Genomic DNA, 24,244 nt, shown 5'->3' with positions numbered 1-24,244 from the left:
TACTGGTCTATGTTTTGCCTACAAAATGCTTACATTTTTTTCTTAATGTGATAAAAGATTGAAAAGATCATATTAATTTTCTACAAAAATTCTTTGATGCTTTTGATTAACATTTCCACTATTGGTATGCATATTTTAGTTGCATTTTTTCCAATCCCTTTAATAGAAAAAGAAAAAAGAAACCAAACAGATTTGAAATCTATTGAGTAGCTTTCACATGGCCAGGCATTTTATGCACATTGTATTATTTCATACAGTTTTTTCATAGATGACAGACCAAAGCTCAGAAGTGTTGATTAGATTTCTCAAACAGGCAGAAACTGAACTATATCCAGTTTAGTCCAATTCCAAAATCTCTCTTGATATAATGAACTTCTCCCTATCATGACAAAAGCTTACTATTCAAGTTTCTTTTATTTAAACTTAGTGAAAGTAGTTCTACTGTTTAAACTCATAGTCAGAATAACATATTCAAGGTTGTAGACAATAGCTTTCTGTTGTACACCTTCCTATCCTTAATCCATGCCTTAAGCGGATATGTTGATTTAGCTAATCATGATAGTATATATGTATAACTGTAGTACTCTGGGAGAATGAGGCAGGAATATCACAAATTGGAGTCTAGTCTGGGCAATTTAGTGACTTAGGGATGCCGTGTAGGGATGTAGCTCACTGTGAAGGCCCTGGATTCAAGAGAGAGAGAGAGAGAGAGAGAGAGAGAGAGAGAGAGAGAGAAAGAGAAATGATGAATGTTGACTCTGTTTCTATCGAACTATTTTGTATTCCTTTTATACCCTTGCTTTGTAAGACAATGGAATTTTCTTTTCTCTTCTTTCCTTTAACATTTATTTCCAACTTTGTGCTTTCCAATTTTGATCTTTGGTACATTCATTTTTATATCTATAGAGATATACAAGTTACTACATTTGTCTTATAACCTGGATTATCCCGTGTGCCATTATCTATTGATTATATCTCAATATTGATTCCAGTAAATACTTAGAATCGTGTGCCTAGGCACATATTGTTCATTGAATACACAGTGAGGGACTTGATTACATTTTGAGTTTTCTTTCTTATGCCACTTCCGTACTCTTATAAATTTTCAAAATCAGATGTATATTTCATGTTACCATTCATTACGTTTTAGGGATGGGTGACCAAGTATTATTTACACATATGTCATTGGCCACTTACCAATTCTACCATACATCGATCTATTTTTTACAATGCCGTACAATACTTACATGCCTTGGCAAGCTAATTCCAGCTTTATGGAATCTGTTGCATCTTGGTCAGACTTGATCATAGTATTCTATGCAAGAATAAATCTTGCTCCTCTGTAGCTTGGCATTAGTTTTTAACTGTCCAATTTACCATTCTTCCTTCATTCGTTCAGTAAGTATTTATGGGGTGCTGTATTACCCATATACTGTCATTCCAGCTGAATGTACAATTCTGAAAATCACAGTTTAAAACTTTCTGTTCTCATGGACTTTATACCAACCAGTGTGCTAAGCAAATAAATCTATACAGTATTAGTGTGAGTGATAAGTGTTAGAGAGAACACTGAGGAAGAGGCCTGTGAAATGTGAGAGAAGGCTAACATTTTAAATTGAATTATTAATTTTAAGATGAGAAAGACTGCTTAAATACAATCATAAAGCTTCTTCATTATTGCGACAGAGAACAAATCAAACAGCATATACGTTTACCTCAAGGTGTGGTTATTGTACCTTTTACTTTAATCCACTTTTCTTTCTGTAAGTTTTGCCGTTCTTTCTCCTCCTCATGTAACCTTGTGAAAAGAGCAGCTCGCACTATGTCAACCTTGGGACCTCCTTAGACCCCTGATTCAGCTTGTGTGCTGCCCTGTTAACTCATGTTCTTTGCAAGGACATCCGGGCACCCTAGTGCCAATGAGTTTTGATTGTTAACTTTACTTATTTGTTCTGGTGTTTTTCTCTTTTATGTTGTTATTTTAGTCATTGACTTTTGTATTCTTATTATCTGTAGATTTCTTCTTTTCACTATCTTTGAAAAGCTCTCTTTCAGTATTTTAAATAATAATACACAAATACTTTCTCTGGTTCACTTTTTTTTTTCTCATTGAGTTTATTGGTACATTTTAGGTATACAGTACATTTAAATTCATCATTGGGATCTTGTACCTTTACATGACAGGTCTTGGTTCTCATTTTTTCCCCTTGTCCCTGCCCTCCCTTCACCCCCTCCTTCCCTCCCCATTTACAAGCACCTTATTTCCATTTTTTTCATTCCCTTCCTGAATTTGTATAGTTCTTCCTGGATAATATTAATTAACACCCCAAGTTAAATTATGAGCAGGTTAGAACTGTATATTCTGTCCCTCGAATCCATATGAGCCACTGATTTCTAGTAGCTCAGATCACTACTTTGTAAATAGGTGTTCACAGAGTAACAGGTAAAATAGTGACATTGTTTTAGGTCTCAATCCAAAATAAATAGGGACAATCTGGTGACAAAAATACTACAGAGACACTAAGCAAACAACAATCTTTGAGCTAAGGTGAAAGGAGTGGTACAGAACCTTACAAATTCACACCCTTCAGAATTAACTGTCCCAGTAATACCAAGATTTCAGCCTTCTAGCCTTCAGGATTACTAATCAATTTACATTGTGTAAGTCTTTCAGTTTCTGGTAATTTGCAGTAGTGGGCAAAGAAAATGAATACAGATTTTGGTACTTAGCACCAGGGTACTACTGTAAAAAATATTTAAATGTATTTGGGATTGGGTAATGGGGAGATGATGAAAGTTTTGTGGTGAAAGACAGAAAACCACTAGATTGTCTAGTAAAAAGTTTTGGTATTTTTTTGTTCATAGAAACTTGAGGAAAGCTGATCATTATTATAAAGTAGCAGAAGAGTTGGCCAGCTTGTGTTCTGTAGAGCGGAAGTAGAGCTTCCAAACAGTGAACTTGGACATTTAGCCGAGGATAATTCTAATAAAAGTGTTGATGCTACAAACGAATTTCTTTTCACTGTTTTTAGTAAAATCCAAGAAAAGAGAGATGCATTAAAGATTTGGAGCATAAAGCTTGGGTAGATATGTAACATGGCCTGTCTTACATTTTAAAATATCACTTTGATTGCTGTGTGGAAGAAAAGACTAACTGCTTTTGGTTAGTCTTGTGGGTGGAAGAGAGGGATCAGAAGCTCAAGAAGAGTGATTTAGAAGAGAATAATAATGACTTGAACCAATGTGGTGATAGTAGATATGACAAAAGGTAATTAACTTGGCGTAACTTTCAAAAGTAGAGCTAACATATTTGGCCAACATATTGGAAGTAAGTTTAAAAATAAAGAAGGCAGTGTTAACTGCTATGTTAGATTAAATTGAAATAATACACTGGCATTTACTTACACTGAAAATTTACCAAGAAGCAAATTTTGGGAAGCTGATGATCCTTGCAGCTTAAGAAATTTGAAAATATCTGTGAGATGTGCAAGTACAAGCAAAAACTAAGCAAAATGTGTATAGGCTTTCGATGAGATTATAATGCTGAAGACTTTGAGGGTGTAGGTCTGTTTGGTACACAAGGATTGAATGAATGTAGCTAGTTAAGAGGAGTCTTTGTCATAATCTCAGTTGGAGTCTAAGATTTAGAGGTTGCAAAGAAGGTGAGAATCCAGCAGGGAAGCTTTTAAAAGAAAAATAATTAAGGAAGAGATTCAGCAGAGAGTGTAACTCTACAGAGTGAGAGATTTGTTTTAAGAAGGAAGAAACATTTCAAAGGCTTTTTATCAGTAGGTCTGGCAAGGTGGAGGTCGTACTTGATCATAAGGGAGTGATTTTTGGTGGATTATTGAGTTCCTACAGCCTGAAACCTGTCTATAAGTAAATAGGAAATTCTTCTGCTTCTAGCCATATGGGAGCAGCAAGTAGTAAAATAGCTTTCCCGTACTAATGTTTAGAATTCATGATAAATTATGCAAAACAATTGTTTTTAGAATGAACAACAGGCAGTGTGGGGCTATGATATTTGAGGGCAAGGACCCATTGAGATCAGCCTTAAAACAAACTCTCCTTTGTTCCCAGAAATGTTTTTAAGATCTTGGAGTAGAAAAAGAGAATCCAAGCAGTTTATGACTGCTTGGAAAACAGATCTGAATTGAAGGAGAGGAGAAAGCTGGAGTTAGTACATTGAATGCTAAGAGGAGGGAGATGTGCATAAAACAGTTCTGCTAGTCTGGCTAGGGGTTCTTCTGAAAGCTGCCAAATAACACAACACACATGTGCAGAATGGAGTACATGAGGCTATGCAAACAATAATAATTAGGGAAGGAAAACTACCAGAGAGATGAAAAATAAAAACCAAATCATATGTACATTAAGAAAAAGTAGACTTACAACCAAAAAATGTGGAGAGACTTTTTTGAATGCCCCAGGAAATCATTAGAGACTTCAGAAAGGCCACTGTATAACTGCAGGGGCAAAGCAGTTCTAGAATAAAGTACTCTAAAAATAACCCAACTGAGCTTAAAAGTAAGACTTAATTGATAGGTGAGAGAAAATATGTAAGTACAAAGCAAACTGCACTTGTTAAAGGATAATGAATGAATAAAAGACTCTACAATGTAATATTCAAAATGACTGGCCTTGAAGAAAATTACCTATACGTGCAAAGGAAGCATATTTGGTAACCTGGAAAAATTATCAGTTGATATCAAAGACACAGACAGCAGTGACTGAGATGATGCATTAAAAACCTTTTTGGGGTAAGCTTTCAAATATGTTCACAGAATATCAACATGAATACATTGAAGACAGAGATGGAATAAGTATTATAAAAACAGAAGATTCTGAAGATGAAATATCAATCATCAAAATGTTGCTAAATGGGCTAAAAAGAATATTCAATCTGTCTCAAGTTAAAAGAACTCATAACCCAGGGTACAGCTCAGTACCAAGAGAACTAGACAAAGAATAAATTCATCATAAAGGTAGTTGGAGGAAAGAAATGATAATGATTATAGCATACATACATAAAATACATAGTGGGAACATGATAGGAAATATCAACAAAGCCGAGTGTTTGGTGAAAATATAATCAAAACTGGCACACTTTCAGCTAGATCTAATAACACCACCACCAACAACAACTAAAATAATGATATCAGCAGCAAAAGAGGGGCCATTACAATGTAATGTCACAATTAAAACAGTCTTTAGGCAGTGTGAACAACTGTGTGCTAGAAAAGCTATAGGTCCAAAGAAATAAATTCCTAGATACAGGCAGTGCTCCAATGTCAGATTATGAAAAAATGCAAAATTTGAACAGATCACTAATGTGTATGAATATTGATGAAATAATTAAAAACTGCACAACAGAGAAAAGCCCAAGACTATATAATTTCATAAGAGAATTCTGCCAAAGTTTTAGAGAAGAGTTAATGACAGTTTCTCTCAAAGTCTTCCAAAAAGTTTTGTTTGTTTGTTTTGAGAAAAGATCTTGCCATGTAGTTCAGGCTGGCCTGGAACTCACTGTGTAATCCAAGCTGGCCTCACTTGCAGCAATCCTCCTGCCTTAGCCTCCCAAGTGCTTGGGTTACAGGCATGTGCTACCACACCAGGCTCTTCCAAAAAATTTAAGAGGGAAAAAAAGTTAACAAATCAATTTTCTGAGACCAGTATTATCCAGATACTAAAGTCAGACAAAGTCGTGGCAGGAAAAGATTCCTGGTAAATATAGATGCAAAAATCCTCGAATTAAAAAAAATTTTAGTAAATCAAGTCAAGAGCACATTAAAAAAAAAAATCATACATTATGATCAGGTGTGACTCAACCAAGCAAGGCAAGGTTGTTTCAACATAATTAATATAAATAATTGTGAGACATCATGTTAGCAGACTGAAGAATAATATATGACCATCTCAATAGGATAGCAAAACATGTAAAGAAAGTCAGTATCCTTTCATTATAAAGACATGCAGTGAACTAGCTACAGAAGAAATGCAGCTCCCCCTAGCAGTGAGATGTCCATAGCTGAGAACATAGTCAGTGGTGAAAAATCTTTTTTCTAAAATTAGAAATGAAAAAGATGTGCATACTCACCATTTTTGTTCAACACGATACTGAAAGTCATAGCTATAGCCATTAGGCAAGAAAAATCATTTATAAAGCATCTTCTTTGGAAAGGGAAAAGTAAAATTGTATATATTTTAAAATTTTATTTATACATTTAAGATATACAGTGTAATAACATTCGCCATGGGAATTTGCATCTTTACATAATCCATCTTGGTTCTTATATTTTCCCCATTCCCCTGCCCTCCCTTCAACCCCTCCACCCCTCCACATCCACAAAGAATTTGTTTCTATTTTAGAGGATCAAGCCACCTCCCCACGAGTAAAATTATATTTGCTTAGAGGTGACTTGATCCTGTAAGATGCCACAAAGACAACTTTAATAAATTAATTCAGCAAAATTGTGGGATACAAATTCAATGTACAAAAATCACTTACTTTTTTTTGTTTTGCTTTGTTTTGGTTTTTGACATAGAGTCTTGATATGTACTTGATCCTGTAAGATGCCACAAAGACAACTTTAATAAATTAATTCAGCAAAATTGTGGGATACAAATTCAATGTACAAAAATCACTTACTTTTTTTTGTTTTGCTTTGTTTTGGTTTTTGACATAGAGTCTTGATATGTACTTCAGACTCACTCTGTAGTTCAGGCTGTCCTTGAACTCATGGCAGTCCGCCTGTCTCTGCTTCCCGAGTTCTGGGATTATAGGCACGCACCATCACACCTGGCTCTACTTGCAATTTTTTACACTAATATAACCATCTGTAAAGAAATTTAAGAAATCAGTCCCATTTTGAATTTCCTCAAAAAGAATAAAATACTCAGGAATCAACTTAACCAAGGAGTGAAAGCCTTGTACAATGAAAACTATAAAATGTTGACAAAAGAAAGTAAAGGCGACACAAATAAATGGAAAGGTATCTTGTGGATTGCTCGAAAGACTTAACATAAGAGACCATAGTGATCTACATTGATTCATACTGAATACTCTTATTAAAACCACATTAGCTTTATTCCTTTTTAACAAAAATAACAAATGCAAACCTAAAATTTATATAAAGCTACAAAAACATCCAAAATAGTCAAGTGATCTTGAGAAAGAAGACAGCTGAATGTAACACTTTCCTATTTAAAAATATATTTTAAAATGATAGTTATTTAAATAATACAGTACTGGCATAATCAAACATATTTATATAGTCCAATATAACAGAATAAAGAGCTTAAAAATAAAGCCATGCATAGAAGGTCACTTAATCTTTGACAAAGTTCCCAAGAATATGCATTTGGGGGAAAGATAGTCTCTTCAACAAATGGTATTGGGAAATCTGGATATCTATATAAAAATTAAATAAGAAAAGAAATTGGAAGCCTTATAACATATAATCATCAACATAAGATGGAAGTGTAAAATTCCAGAACAAACTTTGATTTCTTTGGATATTATACCAAAAACCAAGGCAGTAAAATAATAGAGAGATATATGGGATCGTATTAAATGAAAAGTTTTGCATTTTAAGAGAGAGGAAGGAAGGAAATAAAGAAGGGAGAACGGAAGGAAGAGAGGAAGGAGTAAAGGGAGAGAGGGAGGGAGGAAGGCAGGAGAAAATCAGTATTGAAAAATAATTCGCAAGATGTGTGAAGATAATTTGAACACCATATATCTAATAAGGGATTAACTGCAAAACTATGTAAAGAAATAAACTTGAAATAAGTTTGGCACACATTTCTCTAAAGAGATTTGTTCAGTTTTCTGCAAGATCTTTTTACTCTCTCTTTTAAACATGTTTTGATTATTTTATTCAGTTGCTTATATATTTTGGAAAGATTTGTGGGTATATATTAATTTAAATTTTATAATTCAGTTTTACTTCATAATTTAGTGAATTTAAAAAATGGTTAATGAGATATGCTCAAAATAATTATATCATTTTCCATGTGCTGCAGATATATTTAATAAAGTGAAAATTGAATTGAAAATGACCTTTGAATATCAATGTCATACCATTTCTGTTTTGTGCTCTCCTTTTGAGAATCTAATTACAATAACGAATTCTTATAGATGGATGGTAAATAATTCAGGTATAAAATTTTATCTAAAATGTCTGTGTTCTTTCATGAGTCATTTTGATTTGAGTTTTTCAGTCCCTAGTACAATAATTTATTTAAGTTCATAGAACACAAAGAAATAACTTTTAGGTTCTTGATTTTATAAAAGTTGCATTTTGTAAGACATTTTTCATAGATTAGATTTTTAGTCAAGGTGAAACGTTCTGTTTTCATAATAGTAGTAGAAACATGGATAGACCCATAATGCCATATTACCTTTCCTTATTATTACAGCTTGTTTATTCCCAATTATTGTGATCAATACTTTCACTGTTTTGGGTTAGAAATATAGACTGTCTTACTTAAGTTTAAATTTATCAACAAGAAAAATTCTATCTCATCCTCTACTTTTAGAAAAATAAATAAAAAATCTTCTGTGTTTTATTATGTGCTTAGGAAAATATTTCTTTTCTTTTTCATTGGGTTTATTGATACTTTTTAGGTATACCGTGCAGTTACATTGGCATCACTGGGGTCTTGCACCTTTACACGATATATCTTGGCTGTTTTTCCCCATTCCCCTGCCCTCCCTTTACCCCCTTCACCCTTCCCTATTTACAAAGACTTTGTTTCCATTTTTTCCTTTTCTCATATTTTTTTCTTTTCCCTGATTTCCTTTCCCCTACCCTCCCCACTTCCCCTCCTCCTTTTCTATTGATCTCTTAGTTGCTTCAACTGTGAGACACATTACCCAAGACCCTTGAATTAAAGGGGGAGGGGTTTCTTCTGGTTGATGGTTTGTCGGGGGTCAGTCCATAGTCCGTAGGCTCCGAGGTGGGATATCCTGACTCTGGAGTATGGTGCAGGAAAGCAGTCCATGGGACTGGCAGGGAGCAGAGAGAGGAGGGAGAGGTGTGGCAAGGACTTGGACCCTTTTCAGGCCACACCCACAGGGACTCACTCTTCTGACCAGACCCCACCTCCTAAGGACAAGTCACATATACACCCACATAGTCCACTCGCTCCCCAAAACCCTGCCTTTGACCACATGATCCTTTGGGGGGACGTCCAGATATAAATCCTAACAATTCTTCATATGACATTTATGTCATAGTATATTACTCTTTCTTTTCTTTTATCATTTAATGATTTACTTGTGGGGTTATTTATGTCTGTTCTACCTTGGGTGACATAAAATATTTTTAAAAAAACAAGGAAGACTTAAAGGCCTTTAGAATAAAAACTTCACTTCGTTGGTTCATCCACTAAATGTGTTTACTGAGTATTTTCTATGTGCCAGGTACCCTTTATAGTATTCCATTTAATGCTCACAGTATCGCTCTGAAGTAAATATTGTTTCTTGCGTATATCTGTGATGTGAAAATGAACAGTAGGTGTCAGAGATGAGCTAGGGCTGGCCCTTGCCTTAATAGAACTCAATTTAGTGAAAAACAATTTAAAACATAGTAAAATTTGCATACATGTAGTGGAATGAGAGGGCAAACCAGAATATAATGGTGCAGAGTAACACAGATGTCAGTCCAAGTTTAATAGAATTCTGAAGAAAGGGCTTCTTCCTGAGTGACTGTTTCAGCAGGAAAAAGAGGCAGGATGAGTAGGTCGTAGTGAGGAGTATGTGTCCTGGACAGATTGCTCCGTATCAGAAATGCTGCAGCTTCAGGGCTGAGATGTAGCTCAGGGGCACCATGCCTGTCTCTCAAGTGCAAGGTCTGGAGTTTGATCCCTGGTACTTCAAAGAAAAAAGAAAAAGAAATTCTGCAGCCTCGAGAATGGACAATGTTTCTCATCACCGGAGTAAAGAATACAAAGCCCAGGGAAGTAGTTTGGGGAAAGTTAAATAAAAGGTCTTCGAAGCTTTATTTAGAAGTCAACCCAGCTTACATTTCTAAGCAGCCCAACACAGTTAGGTTTTAGTTTGAAAGGATACTACACGTGATAAAAATAAAAATAGTGGGCAAAAAAAAATCCCGGTAAACTTGAGATAGGCTGACTTGAAGGCTGTTGCCCTGTTCCAACCCATATGTGGTACTAGGGCTAGAGAGAAATGAACATATGACAGAAATATTAGAAGGTATAACCAACAAGACCTGAGAACTCGCTAACTCCGGGAAAATAAGCCAGAGGAGTTGAGGACTTGTCATTTGAGCGCATCATCTTTTGGGAAAAGGAAGAATTATCAGCAGGAAGGTGAGGTCAGGTTGGGCTAGGAACACCAAAAGACAATCTAGCACATTGAATCACAGGAGCCAGAAATGAATCACTAGAGAGCCAATCCTTTACAAGCAAAATGCCACCCAGGGTCAAAGAAAAGAAAAATAGTGAGCTGTACAAGGATACTTTTCAATAAAACTTCTGTAATAACTTTTTAAAAACATGTTGGAAACTTTGTGGTGACATTAGCATGCAGGGTTTGTGATTATAAAGCTCGTACTTTCCCACTTATTTTGTAAAACATTAACTAGCACCCCCCATTAAAGCAGTTTTAGGTTTAAAATATCACAAACAACATTTTAACAATCCACATCTATCCTCTCCCGTACACAAACCGTATTGCTCTACATTTTCACCAATGTCTGGTGTATTTAATGATTTGGTTTTGGCCTTTTCAGTAAGTGAATAGTGAAATCTCCCTGTTGTAATTTGAAATTTACTAATTACAATGATACTGTGCACCTCCTATTTGCCTGTTTGTGATCTGGTAACTGTTTTGGTGAAATTTCTACACTGATTTCAGTCAATTGTTAAGTTGTATTGTTTGATTTCTTACTGTCATTTTTGCCTTATCTGGAACTTCACATTTAAAAAGCATTCTTTTTCAATTGTTTATAGTTGTATTTTAGTTTTTTTTGTCTCTGATAGTATTTGTTTTTGTATGTTTAATTTAATAATACTTAATGCCATTATTATTATTATTGCTAGAACCAGGTTCTATCTAAATTGTTTTGTTTGTTCCCTCTGTTATTTTTTTTGTCTGTTTTCCATTTTGTAGTTCTTTTCATTTAATTTTTTTAAGGCATTCAGTTTTATAGCCCTACTAACTTTTAGGTATGAGGTTTGAATTTTTCTTTTTTGGTGACTTCTTTAAGAATGACAGTACAAATCTTTATCTTATCATATTATTATTATACCACACTCACATTTATTCCTTTTCTACTTTTCTTTATGTTTATTATGTGTTAAATTTTATAATATATCTATACATTAGAACCTTCACAAACAGTACTACAGAGTTTTCTTTTATGTGTTTATATATTTTAGATTCACTCATACATTAATCATTTCCAATACTCTGATTTTTCAAATTCTAATTTTCTGCTTGATATCATTTCTCTTAAGTCTAAAGAATTTTATGTTTCTATTATACTATGATGCTAATGGAAGTATATTTTGTTGAATTTGTTTATATTAAAGAGTTACTTATTTCACTTTTCTCTTTGCAGAGTTTTTCACTAGATGTAAAGTTCTGGCCTCAAAGGGTTTCTGTTGTGATTTTCCTTTATACTGAACTTCAGGGTGTTTTACCTTGGTTGCTTTATTTATTTATTTTTCTCTTGCCTTAGGCAAGCTATTTTTACCTTTGAATTTTTTTTTATTCGCCTATGCTTGCAGTACAGGACAGTGGGAGTTGGTGCACGCATATGACATTTATGACAATTTGCCAACCCTTGATCCCCTTGTCTCCTACTTCTTCCTCCACGATTTGATGATTTGTGATGAGAGCCCTGGCCATCTGACTTTTTCTTTGGGTGCTGTCAGATGGTTTGAAGTTTACTGAATTCCTCTTTCATAAAATTGAGAAGTTTCCAGCTATTGTTTCTTCAAATTGTCTTTTTTTCTCTTGGTTTTCTTCTTGGAAATTTGAATTATGCATTGAAGTCCTTTTTACATTGTTGCACAAGTGTCTGGACTTTGGGTTTTGCTCTTTTTAAAAAAAATTTCTTTTTCTCGTCTGGGAATTTAGCTCGGTTGTGCCCCACTTGCCTAGCAAGCACAAGGTCCTGAATTTGATCCCCGGTAGAAAAAAATTTTTTTTCTTTCTTTTGTAAAATAGAATAAAATTTTATTGATTTCTGATCAAGTCCAATGTCACTGACTTATCTTCTGTCTCTCCATTCATCTTCAAAGCCCATCCAGTAAATATTTTTCACAAACATTTGGTTCTTGTACTTAATTTTAAATATTTTTTATATTGCTTAAATTTTGTTTTTATTTTTGCAGCATATTTTCCGATAGCTCTGATCGTAACTCTACCACTAGCTTTTAGTCCTATTCTACTAATGTAACACCCAGATCACCTAGAGGCTAACAGGTGTTGGTTATCATTTTTGTTTATTTTCCATGAAAACCGGTCACATTTTCTGACACTTCATATGCTGTGTAAGCTTACATTGTATTTTGAGTATTGTGTTATATTACGGAGCCTTCGATCCTTACATATTGCTCCAAAAAGTATTTATGTCCTTGTTTTAATTTTATTCAACTCAAGTACAAACTTTGTCACTCTTGAAGTTGGCAGTGCTTCAAATATAAGTTCAGATTGCATTCTTTTCCTCCCTGCATGCTTGGTTCATGAGTTAGTCAGAGAGACTTACATTTATACACATGACTTATGGTTTCTCTTCACCACCTCTCACTTTTCCTAGCTTCACTGTGTGTGTGATGGCTCCAAGCTCCATTCTGTATTTTTGGCAGATTGGCTGTGGAGCTTTTGCCTCCCTGTATTACGATGCTAACCGCAGATACCCTTGGGCAGGAGCAGTGGAACAGATTTATGACAGTGCCACTTCCTCCAGGTTCCAGTTCCCCTGCAGAGTCAGCCTGCTTGTGGTCAGTTTTTAAAACCCTTGTGTGGTTGTTTCATAGATTTTTTATGCAGAGCTTAAAGTCATCTGCAAGAGGGTCAATTGATGAAAAGAGCCCGCCCTTCTGTGTTGTTGGTCATCTCAGCGTCCTCTATCCCCGCTTCTGTGCTTATATTTGTTGCTGATATCAGCAGGCAAATCTCAGTTTTCAATCTTCTTGCTAAGAAATTCATCCTTCTTCTATACCTTTATTTTTAATGATTTTATTTCTATTATTGAGATGACTCCCATAAGGAAAAGTATGTTTACTATTAACTGTTAACCGTTTTGAGAGTCTTGTATGTACTATTTTGCCAAAGCAATCTTGTGAGATAGAAAGTTCTACTTTCAGAAATGAAGAGCTCGAACTTGTCCAAGTTCTGTTAGGTACTGATACACAAAGCAGCACAGTACTTTAAAAATTGCCCATTATCTTTAACATAACCCTAAATAAAAGAAAATATTTTAACAGCTACACTGGTGTACATTCACTTTTCCCTGTCCATTAAAGTATGTACAGTAAACTGTTAAATTGTCTTTAATCTCCACATTGCAGATTTAAAAGCATGTTCAATGAATTAATAAATCTACATTTGATCAATGCTAGTGATACTTCTGTTGTCTTCATGCCTTGAATGCTTGCCTAAATTTTCATATTGTTTACTGAACTGCCTCTATTCTACCATTCACAGGCTTTCTTGTAAGTTCATTTTACCATCTCAGTCTGGGCTGCTATAACAAAATGCGATACTGTGTGGCTTGTAAACAATATAAGTTTATTTCTCACAGCTCTTCAGACTGTGAAACTCAAGGTCATTGTGCGAGCAGACTGAGTGTCTGGAGAGGACTGGCAGCGTAGTTCACAGACATTGGTTTTTCTCTTCTGTCTATGACCCCGCATGTCTAGAGGGGCTTGGGAAGTCTCCAGGAAGTCTCTAAGAAGATAATTAATCCGATCAATGTGAAGACTTTGTGACCTATATCCAAATACCATCACAGTAGGAGTTATTTTTCCTTAAATTAAATTAAAACGAACATCTGTCAGGTGTAGTGGTGTGCCTGTAATCCCATCACTGGGGATCTGGGGAGGCTGAGGCAGGAGGATCACTGTTACTTTCAGGTCAGCCTGGGGTACATGGTGAGTCCAAAGCCAGCCTAAACAACAAAGCAAGACTCTATCTCAAAAACAAAAATAAAAAGTGAACATTTATATGGGGCTATTTGCTACCATATTGACAGCGCTACCATAGAATATCTTTGTGCTTTCTTTAAAAAAATGTCTTAGGCTTTGATCCCTACTCACACGCATAATGTGAGTTATTTTGGAGCATTTTTCTCTAAACATGGAGAAACTTTGGAGGTTAGTTCTCTAATAATTTGCTTTGGTTTATTCAGTTCATTAATAATTGTTTATGGGTTGACTGCTGTGTGTAAGATTTCATGTTAAGCATGAATTGGATTCTCATTTGCACTCCTAATCTTAGTGTCGTAACTTTTTGAGTATATTTTATCTGAGCACCTCTTTCTCCACACTCCCTCGCCCTAGCACAGTCAAAATCCTTTAACCATTACAGTTACATTGGAAAAGTAGGCTAAGGTGTTAGCTACATGTATGGTCACTGCATCTGTCTTATTTTGCCAATCTTTCTAAATATTTTATTATTATGAGTTTGTATTTTTTTCCTCCATGAAAGTTGCTATTATGACTTGTCCTGTAGCTGTTGTGCTCCAATTCTGTAAGCTATTGACTCACAGAAATTTTCTGGACCAATTAGTTTAATTTTATCCAGCTACACCTTTTTTAATCTCTGCTAGTTTTCTGAGTACAGGCAGTGAGCATTGGTCATATTAAGTATTATTATCTCCTGTATTGAAATAACAAATGTTCTCAGAAATGAGTCCTTGTGATGAGTTATTCTGTGCATTGAGTTTTGACTGTGGGTCTGGCCATTCAGCAAACCAAGTGTTTGATTTTTTTTTAAAATTTTGAACACTATAAACTTATAAATTTATCTCAAGATATATATATTTTTTTCTTTTCAGGATCACCAAACTATTTTGAGAGCATGGGCTGTAAAAGACTTTGCTCCTAATTGCCCTCTGTATGTCCAGATACTAAAGCCCGAAAATAAATTCCATATCAAATTTGCTGGTAAGTTTTCATCTTGAAAGAGATTCTTTGAAACTCACGTTGTCATTTAACAAATACATCTTTGACACTGAAAGCTTTTCCTCTGAATTATCTACTTGTAAAATAAGTTCTTCACTTTAATATGTGGACAGATAATATTTTGGGGTGAGTCTGTAGTTTTATATATATATTTTAGCAGCTGAACATATTGGATTTCTTGGTAAGTGTAAATAAATAAATTAGCAGTGACATATTTGTACAAATATTTGTTCACATATTTCAGTTATTCTTAAGTTTACACATACGTTAGACTGGATACATACAAGCTTACCAGGCAATAGAATAATATATTAAATTGTGTTTAGGTAAAACTGAATAGATTTAATTTAAGGTTCAGGGTTTGAAAAGAACCCTACTGGGTTCTTACTGGAGGACAGACTTTAAATAAAATTGATCACATGAGATTTTGAATTGAATTGATAGGGAACTGAACAAAACAGTGGTACTTGATTTTTTTTTCTTAAATGTTTTCCTCTTATCAAAGCAGTCATGGTATTTTTCCCCAAACATAACAGCCATGATGTGCTTCATACTGAATCTCCTTTTAATAGTTTAAAACTTCAAAATGTATGAAATTCAAATTTATTTAAAATTTTGATAATATATCAACAAAAGATATTTCCTTCAAAAGATGCATTCACATGCCTTAAAAATACTTATTAGAATATAAATTTCAAATACAAAATTTGAAACTTTGAGGATTTTAGTGATACGAAAACCATGAGTTTGTGACTATTCAATTTTCAGTGTCTTATATATTCTAGCTTTACCACAAATGACACACCAAGTCTTTTAAAAAATATAAAACAGGGCAAGAGAAAGTTCCTGAATTTAATTCCAGGAACCAGACACTACACTTGATTTTAGTTAAAAGGCAGAGAAGCAATTCCAGGAACCAGGAAACAAACAAACAAACAAACAAACAAACAAACAATATAATGGCTCTCAACTTTGTCTGCATCTTATGGTGTCTTTAGAATCATTTTTTTAAAAGTTCATTACAGAGCTTCTCATATAAATGATCTGAGGTGATTCTACACGAGTGCCTTAAGTCTGTTTCCTAAACTGAAAATTAAAAGTACTTCTGTAGATAACTTTGTGAATTAAGTGGAGAATATATGTAAAGCCACCATCTACTATATGTTACAGCTGTAATTAGCAGTGAATAAACTTCAGTGGTTCATCTAAAAGGCCTTTTAAAGTAAACTGCTTTATCTTTATTTTTAGTTGGAAAAAGGGAACATTTTTGAAAGAAAATATTTCATTGTACTTGATAATGACTTGTTCAGACAAACTTTTTAGAGTAGCAGTAGTGACACAAGCACTGGATAAAAATTACTAAAAATGGGATTTCAAATTTTCAGGCCATTATTTAAAAATACTTATTAATGTTTTAATACAATTAGTATTTTTTATACATAGTGTTATGAGCCTTGTTTTTCTCTTTTGTTGGAGGTCAGTAATACATATGATGTTAACTCTCTACTGATAAAGGTTGGCAATAAACATTGAATAGTAGTATCAAAAGCATTTGAAGTACTCAATAAATGGGTACTGGATCTAAGTCATAAAGCATTGTATACTTTGGTAAAACAATTTGCAATTTTTAACATATTATAATAAAATTCAGAAAAGACTTCATTTCTTCCCTCCTTTTTAACCAAACCATTGATCTGTTCCCCACAAACACATCATACTTGCTATTTATAAACAAAAAGATAACAAACTTTTGCTACTTCTTCAAATGTTAAGCATGGTATTGATAAACCTATCAAAAGTATTGATTTATTTTACATCCTATTCTATAAGTTATTTCAGTATTTCCCATTTTAACACCATTTGAAATTTTTTTTTAATATTGAATTACATTCCTTGTTAGCTGAGATTACATTTCAGAGGAGCTCATTTTATATTATGAAAAAATGAAAGCACCCTCATTTCACTAAAAATACCTTTAAAAATGACTGAATGATGAATGAGGCTATCAACCCAATAAAATGTATTTTACATCTCAGCGTGAATTTAAAACGATTATGGACTTTATCGTTCAAAAGGCACTGGGTTAAGCTGTCATTTGGTTTGTGTCATAGATTAATAAAATCATGGTCCTTAAGGATGCATGCTCCCTTGGTGGGTGTACCTTTATGATATGACTTTGAAAGATTTTCCATGAAGAGGTAAAATGAATTCCACCCCCATGAATATGGCCTTGCCTTGTGATTGGTTGCACTGGCAGAATGTAGCAGAGAATATCAGAAGCTCGACATTAATGGGCCAGTCAGATTCAGCTTTCCCTTTATTTGGAACCTGGCCTGTGGTCGACATGTGCCAAAGCTCTATTTAGCATCTGTGGATGAAAGCTTCCATGGAACTTAAGCCTCGAGAGCAGGCACTGCACATGTCCGGCTCCTAATTATCAGCCGCCTCAACGAATCACGTGACCCCTCCCCAATTGTGAGTAGTAAAAAGTTGTTTATTTTTTTATTTGTTTTTTAATAAGTTACTAAGTATGGGGTTATAAGTTAGCTGTGTGGCAACAGAAAACAAACAGCATTTGTTTTTTTCTACTTTATTTTTTATCAGTACATGTAGATAGTACATCTTCTTTTTAAAAATCTTCATTCCTTCCCTTCTCTATCCTCTTTCTCCATGTCTTAGTCTCCATCCCATTTGCAGATCTCTCCAAATCCTCTTATCATTTACTTTTGTTTTATTTATATTTTGGGTTTCTCACATAAAATAAATAATGTGATATTTAAGATTGTGTCTGATTTATTTTACCTAATGTTATGGTCTTCATGTGCATGCATTTTCCTACAAATAACTCAAGTTTATCCTTATGGCAGACTATTGTTCTGTTGTATGTAAATACTACATTTGTCTTTATCCATTCATCTGTTGAGGGATATGAGATTGCTTCCAAGATTCAGGTATTATGAATTGTCCTGCTTAGTATAAGCATGGGTATGTATGTATCTCTCTAGTGAGATAACTTTAACTCTTTCAGGAAGATGCCTAGAAGGGGAAAAGCCTTCTCAAATGGAATTTCTAATTTTAGTTTCTTGAAGGATTTCCACGGATTTCCATAGTGCTTACACTAGTTTACAATCCCGTCAATAATGTAGGCAGATTTCTTTCCCCCTGCAACCTCTCTAGCATTTGTTATTTGATTCCTTCATGATAAACATTCTTTCCCAAGTAAGATGTAATCTCAATGTTGTCTAAATTTGTATTTTGTTAATGTTGAATTTTTTCATGTGTTTATTGGCCATTTGTATTCCTTCTGTGAAGTGTCTATTCATTTCAGTTTCCCATTTTTTATTGGATCTTTCACTTTGAGAGGTCTAAATTTTTCAGTTCTTTGTATATTCTAGATATTAGTCGTCTGTCTCTGAGGATTGTTGGGAAATTTTGTTCCCATTCTGTAGATTACCTCCATTCTGTTGTTTCCTTTGCTGTGCTGAAATCTTTTATTTGACATGACTTTTTTTGTTGTTGTTGATTCTTGGTATTATTTCTTGTGCAGTTTGGGTTCTGTGTAGAAGCTCCTTGCCCACATGCTTTCAAGAATTTTAACTATTTCATTTTCCATCAGATTATGTTTCTTTTCTAACATTTAGATCTTTGATTCATTTTGATTTTCATTTTGTACAGAGTGAGAGATGTTTCTAGATTGCATATGGAAAACCAGTTTCCCCAGAATAATTTGTTAAAGAAGCTATTTCCTCTAATGTATGTTTTTGCCTTCTTTGTCAAAGATAAAATAGTTGAATGTCCCTGGAGTTGTTTCTGTATCCTCTAGTAGGTTCCATTGACCCCCTTATCTTTTTTAAAATTTTTTTTACTTTTTTGCTAAATCAAAGTTGCTCTCTGTAGCTCTGAAGTACATTATTACTTGAAGTTTGAGATTGTGATGCCTCCCATTTTGCTTTTGTTGCCCAAGAATGCAGACAACTAATGATAGTTGTGATAAAATAATTGCTTTCATTATAAATCATATCCCAATGATAACATTATTAGGTTCTTATTCTTATGTTCTTTTGAATATAAAAATCCCTACTTCAATTTCTACAAGGTATAGAATAAGACCTTTTTATTTCCATTCATTTAGTAGCCTCTTTATCTTACCCTAAATAGTGGAATTCTTACCATGAGTAAAACTTATGCACTTGTAAATGGACATGTTATTAAAAGAAACATTAAATGCAGAAACTTCAAAATTGAATTTAGAAACCAAAACCAGACAGCAATTTAGTAAATTACTTTATAAAACATGTGATATAAATAGAGAAAATTAGGTTGAGCTCTTTGTACATAGTTCCCAAATCATTGCAAAACCACGATTTTAAAAAGGCAAAAAATTATGCTAGCTAAGTCTCTGTATCTTGAAATTCAGGCAGATTGAAACCAAGTCCATATTTCTTTCTCCATTCTCCATTTTAAAAATTATTAAAGGTAATCAAACACACAGCACACGCCAAAATAAGGAAACAAAAATATGTATTTTACTAAGAAGATAAAAAGCTCAAAAGATCTTACATGAACTTTAAGAATAAACTGTGCTCTCCAGTTAAGAAATTTCACCTTAAAAAAGCTTGCTGTTTTTCTCCTAGTAAGCGGAAGCTCCTCAGAAAATTAGTGGGAGGTGATTTTATTTTATACGAGTAAATTCATAGCCAAATTTAGGCGAACTAATCCTCTGTTACCAGCTCCTAATAAAATATTGTGTCATTCGTGAATATTTGGTTCTTTATTATCCTCATCTAATTTTATTCCAATTGTTGGTGAAATTTTCTCACTTCACTTTAATAAATAAAACAAGCTATAAGCATCAGTTTGTAAATTTTCATCCACAAGTAGGAGTAAAGAACATAAAGATGTATTAGTGAATGAAGTCGTGAATTATTTATGGATTTTATTTTTCATGTTTTGATTATGAGATTTTATACATAACAGAAATATATTATTGTGTGCACAAATGAAAGAATCATACTTCAATAATAAAGTGCTTACTGAATGAAATAGTTTCTGTTGCATGATTGAAACATTACTGAATGAATGAATCATTATAGTAGAACTTTAGAGGAAGTTCTTCCAGTAATTAAACAAAGTCAATTACAGTAAGAAGTTAAACGTATAGCAAACATAAATATATTTTAGCAATGTCATTGATTATATTTAAAAGGTGTTTTTATTGTGTAGATACTATGCCGTTATGATAACACTAATTTAAAACACACCCACACACAACTGTGGAGAAATGATGTGACAAAAAAAACTATGGTTTCATCTCAGCTTAGTCACCATTTATTCTTTTACCAAAATACCAGAGATTTCAAAGCCTCACTTTTTCCTACCCAAGGAAAAGAATGTGAGAATATTTCCAAGCAATGTAAATATTGGAAATTGTCTTAGCTGTTTCTAAATAACATATGGATGTGCAGGCTTGACTTTCACCAAATGGTGCAGTGTGAATTTTTCATACTGAATGATCGCTTTATTTCCCATACACCACCCACATAGACATCATCACGAATTTCATTCTTACAACCTACTTAAATATATAATGGGCTTAAATTTCTATATTTCAAAATATAAAATACCAGAATTTTTTAAAAGTACAATTTTTGATGGAAATCTTTTTTTTTTTAATTTTTATATTACTATGGAAATAGTCAGAAGCTAATTAACCCAAGATCGTGTCGAATCTCAACACTTCCTGGAAAGTCTTTACATTTTTTCTGCCTTTCCTTGGTATCTTTAGAAATTAAAAAAAAAAAACTTACAATATTAAAACAATGAAACAATATATTCTTTGTACCTACATTCAACAGGTGTTAGCATCTCACCCCGTTTGCTTCGTCACTCTCTGCACACATTTTCCTCCAGCATGTTTCTCCTGGAAATAAGAAAATTCTGCTGTATTTCCATCTTTCCACTTTTACCCTTAAATGGATTAACAGTAACTCTGTGAATGTAGTTCATACTGAAATATTGTCAATTGTCTGCAAAATGTACCTTAATTTTTTAAATTCAGTATTAAAATAAAAGTATAGTTTCATTAGCTAGTTCTTTTGTTTTTATTAATAAAGCTTTAGCTTTACAGAAAACTAGCGTAGATATCACAGCGTTCACATAGATGCTTTTGTCCCTGTCCTTTCTCTAATGTTAATGTCTTATGTAAGCATGGTTGGTTCTTTTGAAATAAATTGTTCTTTTACTTGAAATATGTTCTGAGATTTCACTGTTCCTAACAAATTGATTTTAAAAACTCCTCTTTTTTTATAAAACACTTTAAATTTTAATGTGAAGTCCAGTTACACAGCCCAACTTTCTACTCTTGTTATTCTCTTTGGCACTTGATTGATGACACTGACATAAGGTTTTAATCCTTTTTGTGGGACACATATACCTTATTTAACTCAAAGCATCTTTGTGCTTTTCACCATTATTTGTCTCAACTTCACGGTACTTGAAAGCATAAATTATTCATTCTATTTATGCCTATTCTATTACATGCCTGACCTATGACTTTCAGCTATAAATTAGATCTTTGACAGAAATGTTTTGTTAAGAAGACTACAAGTACATCTCCTTTCACCCTCACTTGCTTATTCAGAACTTCTGAGCAATTGCTCTTTTAGGTCCTGATGATACAATGATGAATAAGAAGGTCTATTGCTATGGCAATTTTTCTTGTTTCCTTTACTCACACCTTTTAAAAGTGACTAAGGCAGTGCACTTTTACATGCTGTCCAGGACAACAGATACAGTGATTCCTTTTACATAGAGCTTGGTTTAACCTTAACTCTTCCTTTTCTTGCCTTTGTCATCCTTACTGTACCGAAATACTCAATTCCAGTTGGGTCCTACCTAGCTTGACTAGATATTGCTGGATTATTTCAGTCAATGTGGTACACCTACAATTGATAAGAGTTTTAGGATTTTCTCAACATGAAATGATTGTTGTTAGTTTGAGAATTTCTCTTAAAATGCAGATTTTACCACCAAGAAAGTGACTTCTTAATAACAGGATGGCTGGTAACTGAAGGTGACAATTTATTACAGTGAGTTATTTCTTTCTTTCTTTTTTTTGGTACTGGAGATTGAACTCAGGTCCTTGTGCTTGCAAGGCAGGCGGCACCACTGAGCTAAATCCCTGGCCCAATGAGTTGTTTCTTTATCATTGTCTTGAATCATGTAGGCACTTCATTGGGTGCATACACGCATACATAAATAAACATGTATATATGTGTGAATATGAATTATGTCTTACTAAGGGATTAGAATTTTGTTGGACAAAAAAACAGTGAGAGGCCAATAAAAGTTTTAGAAGACGGCATACATTTTTATCTAGATAACCAAGTAATTCTGAGAAAATATTGAATGCGGTGGAGAGGACAAGATGATCCGCAAAGGAGTGATTATTTAACAGGTATTACAGTTGTTCAGGTGAGAAATAATGAAAAATTGAACCGAAGTGGTGATAATAGAAATGGAGAGTGAGAACAAGCTCATGAAACAGTTTATATATAGTCTCTAGACTTAATAGTCAATTGACTATGAGAGCAGAAGAAAAGTATGTAGTTATTTCAGTTTATCTTTTTAACCCTCATCGTTTTATAGCCTCTCAGTTAATAAGAACTTCATTTCATAACTAATTGTTCATAGTTTCTCAGATACTGGTTTTACCAGTAGCATATGAGTTTCTTTTGTGCATATGTACAGTAGCATTTGTAGTTTCTCTCTACTGACAGCATAATGCTTGAATCATAGTATTTTATTGTTATAGGATACAAGATGTAAAAACTGAAAATAGAGTGCTTAAAAATAATACTTGATTTAATTAAAAATATACCAAATACATGAATTTTTTTTTTTACAAATATCCACTAACTTATGATCATATTGAAACACAAGGAAGAATTATGGAGTAGGAATTTAAAATCTAGTAGAGCTCCAGAAATCAAAATATGTCTGCCTGTAAATTATTCTGAGCCATAGGACACCAGTGCATAAAGAGAAAATTCGAAGGCCAGGCTAAAAACAAGCCTGGAATCAAACACAACAATCCTCAGAGGGCAAACATGACCAAGAAACTACTCTGAACAGACATAGCGAAGAGATATTGGTGACTGGCCAGGGCATTTCAAATATTAGAGGAGATATGGTTTGCTAGTAAGACTGAACTATTTCTAGAGTGAAGGTTATTCTAAATATTTGAGTATTAATTTTCTCTCGCAAATGACCACTATCTTTTTAATTTAAAACAACATAAATTTATTATCTCTTAGGTTCTGTATGTCAGGATTCCGGGAATTGGTTGTCTGGCTCCTGTGGTCCACATCACATTGTCTGTAGTTGACTTCCCATGGATTTGTAATCCCCACCGAGGATAGGGTTCTTCTGAATTACTATTTTTAGGAGGTTTCAGTTTCTGATTCATGTAAAACTAAGACTCCTGCTTGTAGAAGTTTCTCTGCTTTCTTTGCCCCAGAACTTTTCTACAAGTTGTTGGTCTCTTTCGTGAAAGCCAACAAGATGGCAATATTGACCCTCTCCTTTCAGGAAGATGAGTCAAGGCCCACTGAAGGTAATATTTTTCTATCAGTTCAAAGCTGACAGACTCACCTTTGTTATACATTGCATAACTTAACCACAAGAGTATAATTCTACCATATTCCTGTGCACTATCCACATCGAGAAGCTTATATGAAACATGTTCACTAGAAGCTAAAAATCTTAGAGATCATCTTAAAATTCTCTCTTGGACTATCTTTAAAGGGCTCTACAAAACAAAAAAACAGACAGATAAAGATACAAACAGACATGCTTTAGCAAGATGTGATGTTCCACAAAATCCCAGCTACAACAAGAAGAAGAAGAAGAAGAAGAAGAAGAAGAAGAAGAAGAAGAAGAAGAAGAGGAAGAGGAAGAGGAAGAGGAAGAGGAAGAGGAAGAGGAAGAGGAAGAAGGGGAGGAGGAGGGGGAGGGAGAGGAGGAAGGGAGAAAAAGAAGAGGAAGAGGATGAAGAGGAAGAGGAGGAGGGGGAGGAGAAGAAGAAAAA

General features: G+C 33.9%; 1 protein-coding gene and 1 long non-coding RNA gene across 2 annotated transcripts in view; one reads left to right on the top strand and one right to left on the bottom strand.

Moving 5' to 3' along the window:
- Kcnt2 (potassium sodium-activated channel subfamily T member 2) overlaps positions 1–24,244 on the top strand; it is a 253,856-nt gene that overhangs the window by 98,386 nt on the left and 131,226 nt on the right. Inside the window, exon 13 of the mRNA XM_033762145.1 lies at positions 15,030–15,138. Within this exon, the coding sequence (XP_033618036.1) occupies positions 15,030–15,138 (109 nt within the window). The remainder of the gene's footprint in view (positions 1–15,029; positions 15,139–24,244) is intronic.
- LOC109117550 overlaps positions 6,451–24,244 on the bottom strand; it is a 47,055-nt gene continuing 29,261 nt past the window's right edge. Inside the window, exons 2-4 of the long non-coding RNA XR_002024847.2 lie at positions 21,003–21,076; positions 6,650–6,837; positions 6,451–6,566 (exon numbers count right to left, since the gene is read on the bottom strand). This is a non-coding gene — a long non-coding RNA (uncharacterized LOC109117550). The remainder of the gene's footprint in view (positions 6,567–6,649; positions 6,838–21,002; positions 21,077–24,244) is intronic.

The sequence above is a fragment of the Fukomys damarensis genome, unplaced genomic scaffold, assembly GCF_012274545.1.
Source record: "Fukomys damarensis isolate Sample0158 unplaced genomic scaffold, DMR_v1.0_HiC HiC_scaffold_11, whole genome shotgun sequence".
NCBI lineage: Eukaryota > Metazoa > Chordata > Mammalia > Rodentia > Bathyergidae > Fukomys > Fukomys damarensis.
The sequence above is the reverse complement of the archived record's forward strand: the minus strand, read 5'-3'. Positions and strand labels throughout refer to the sequence as shown.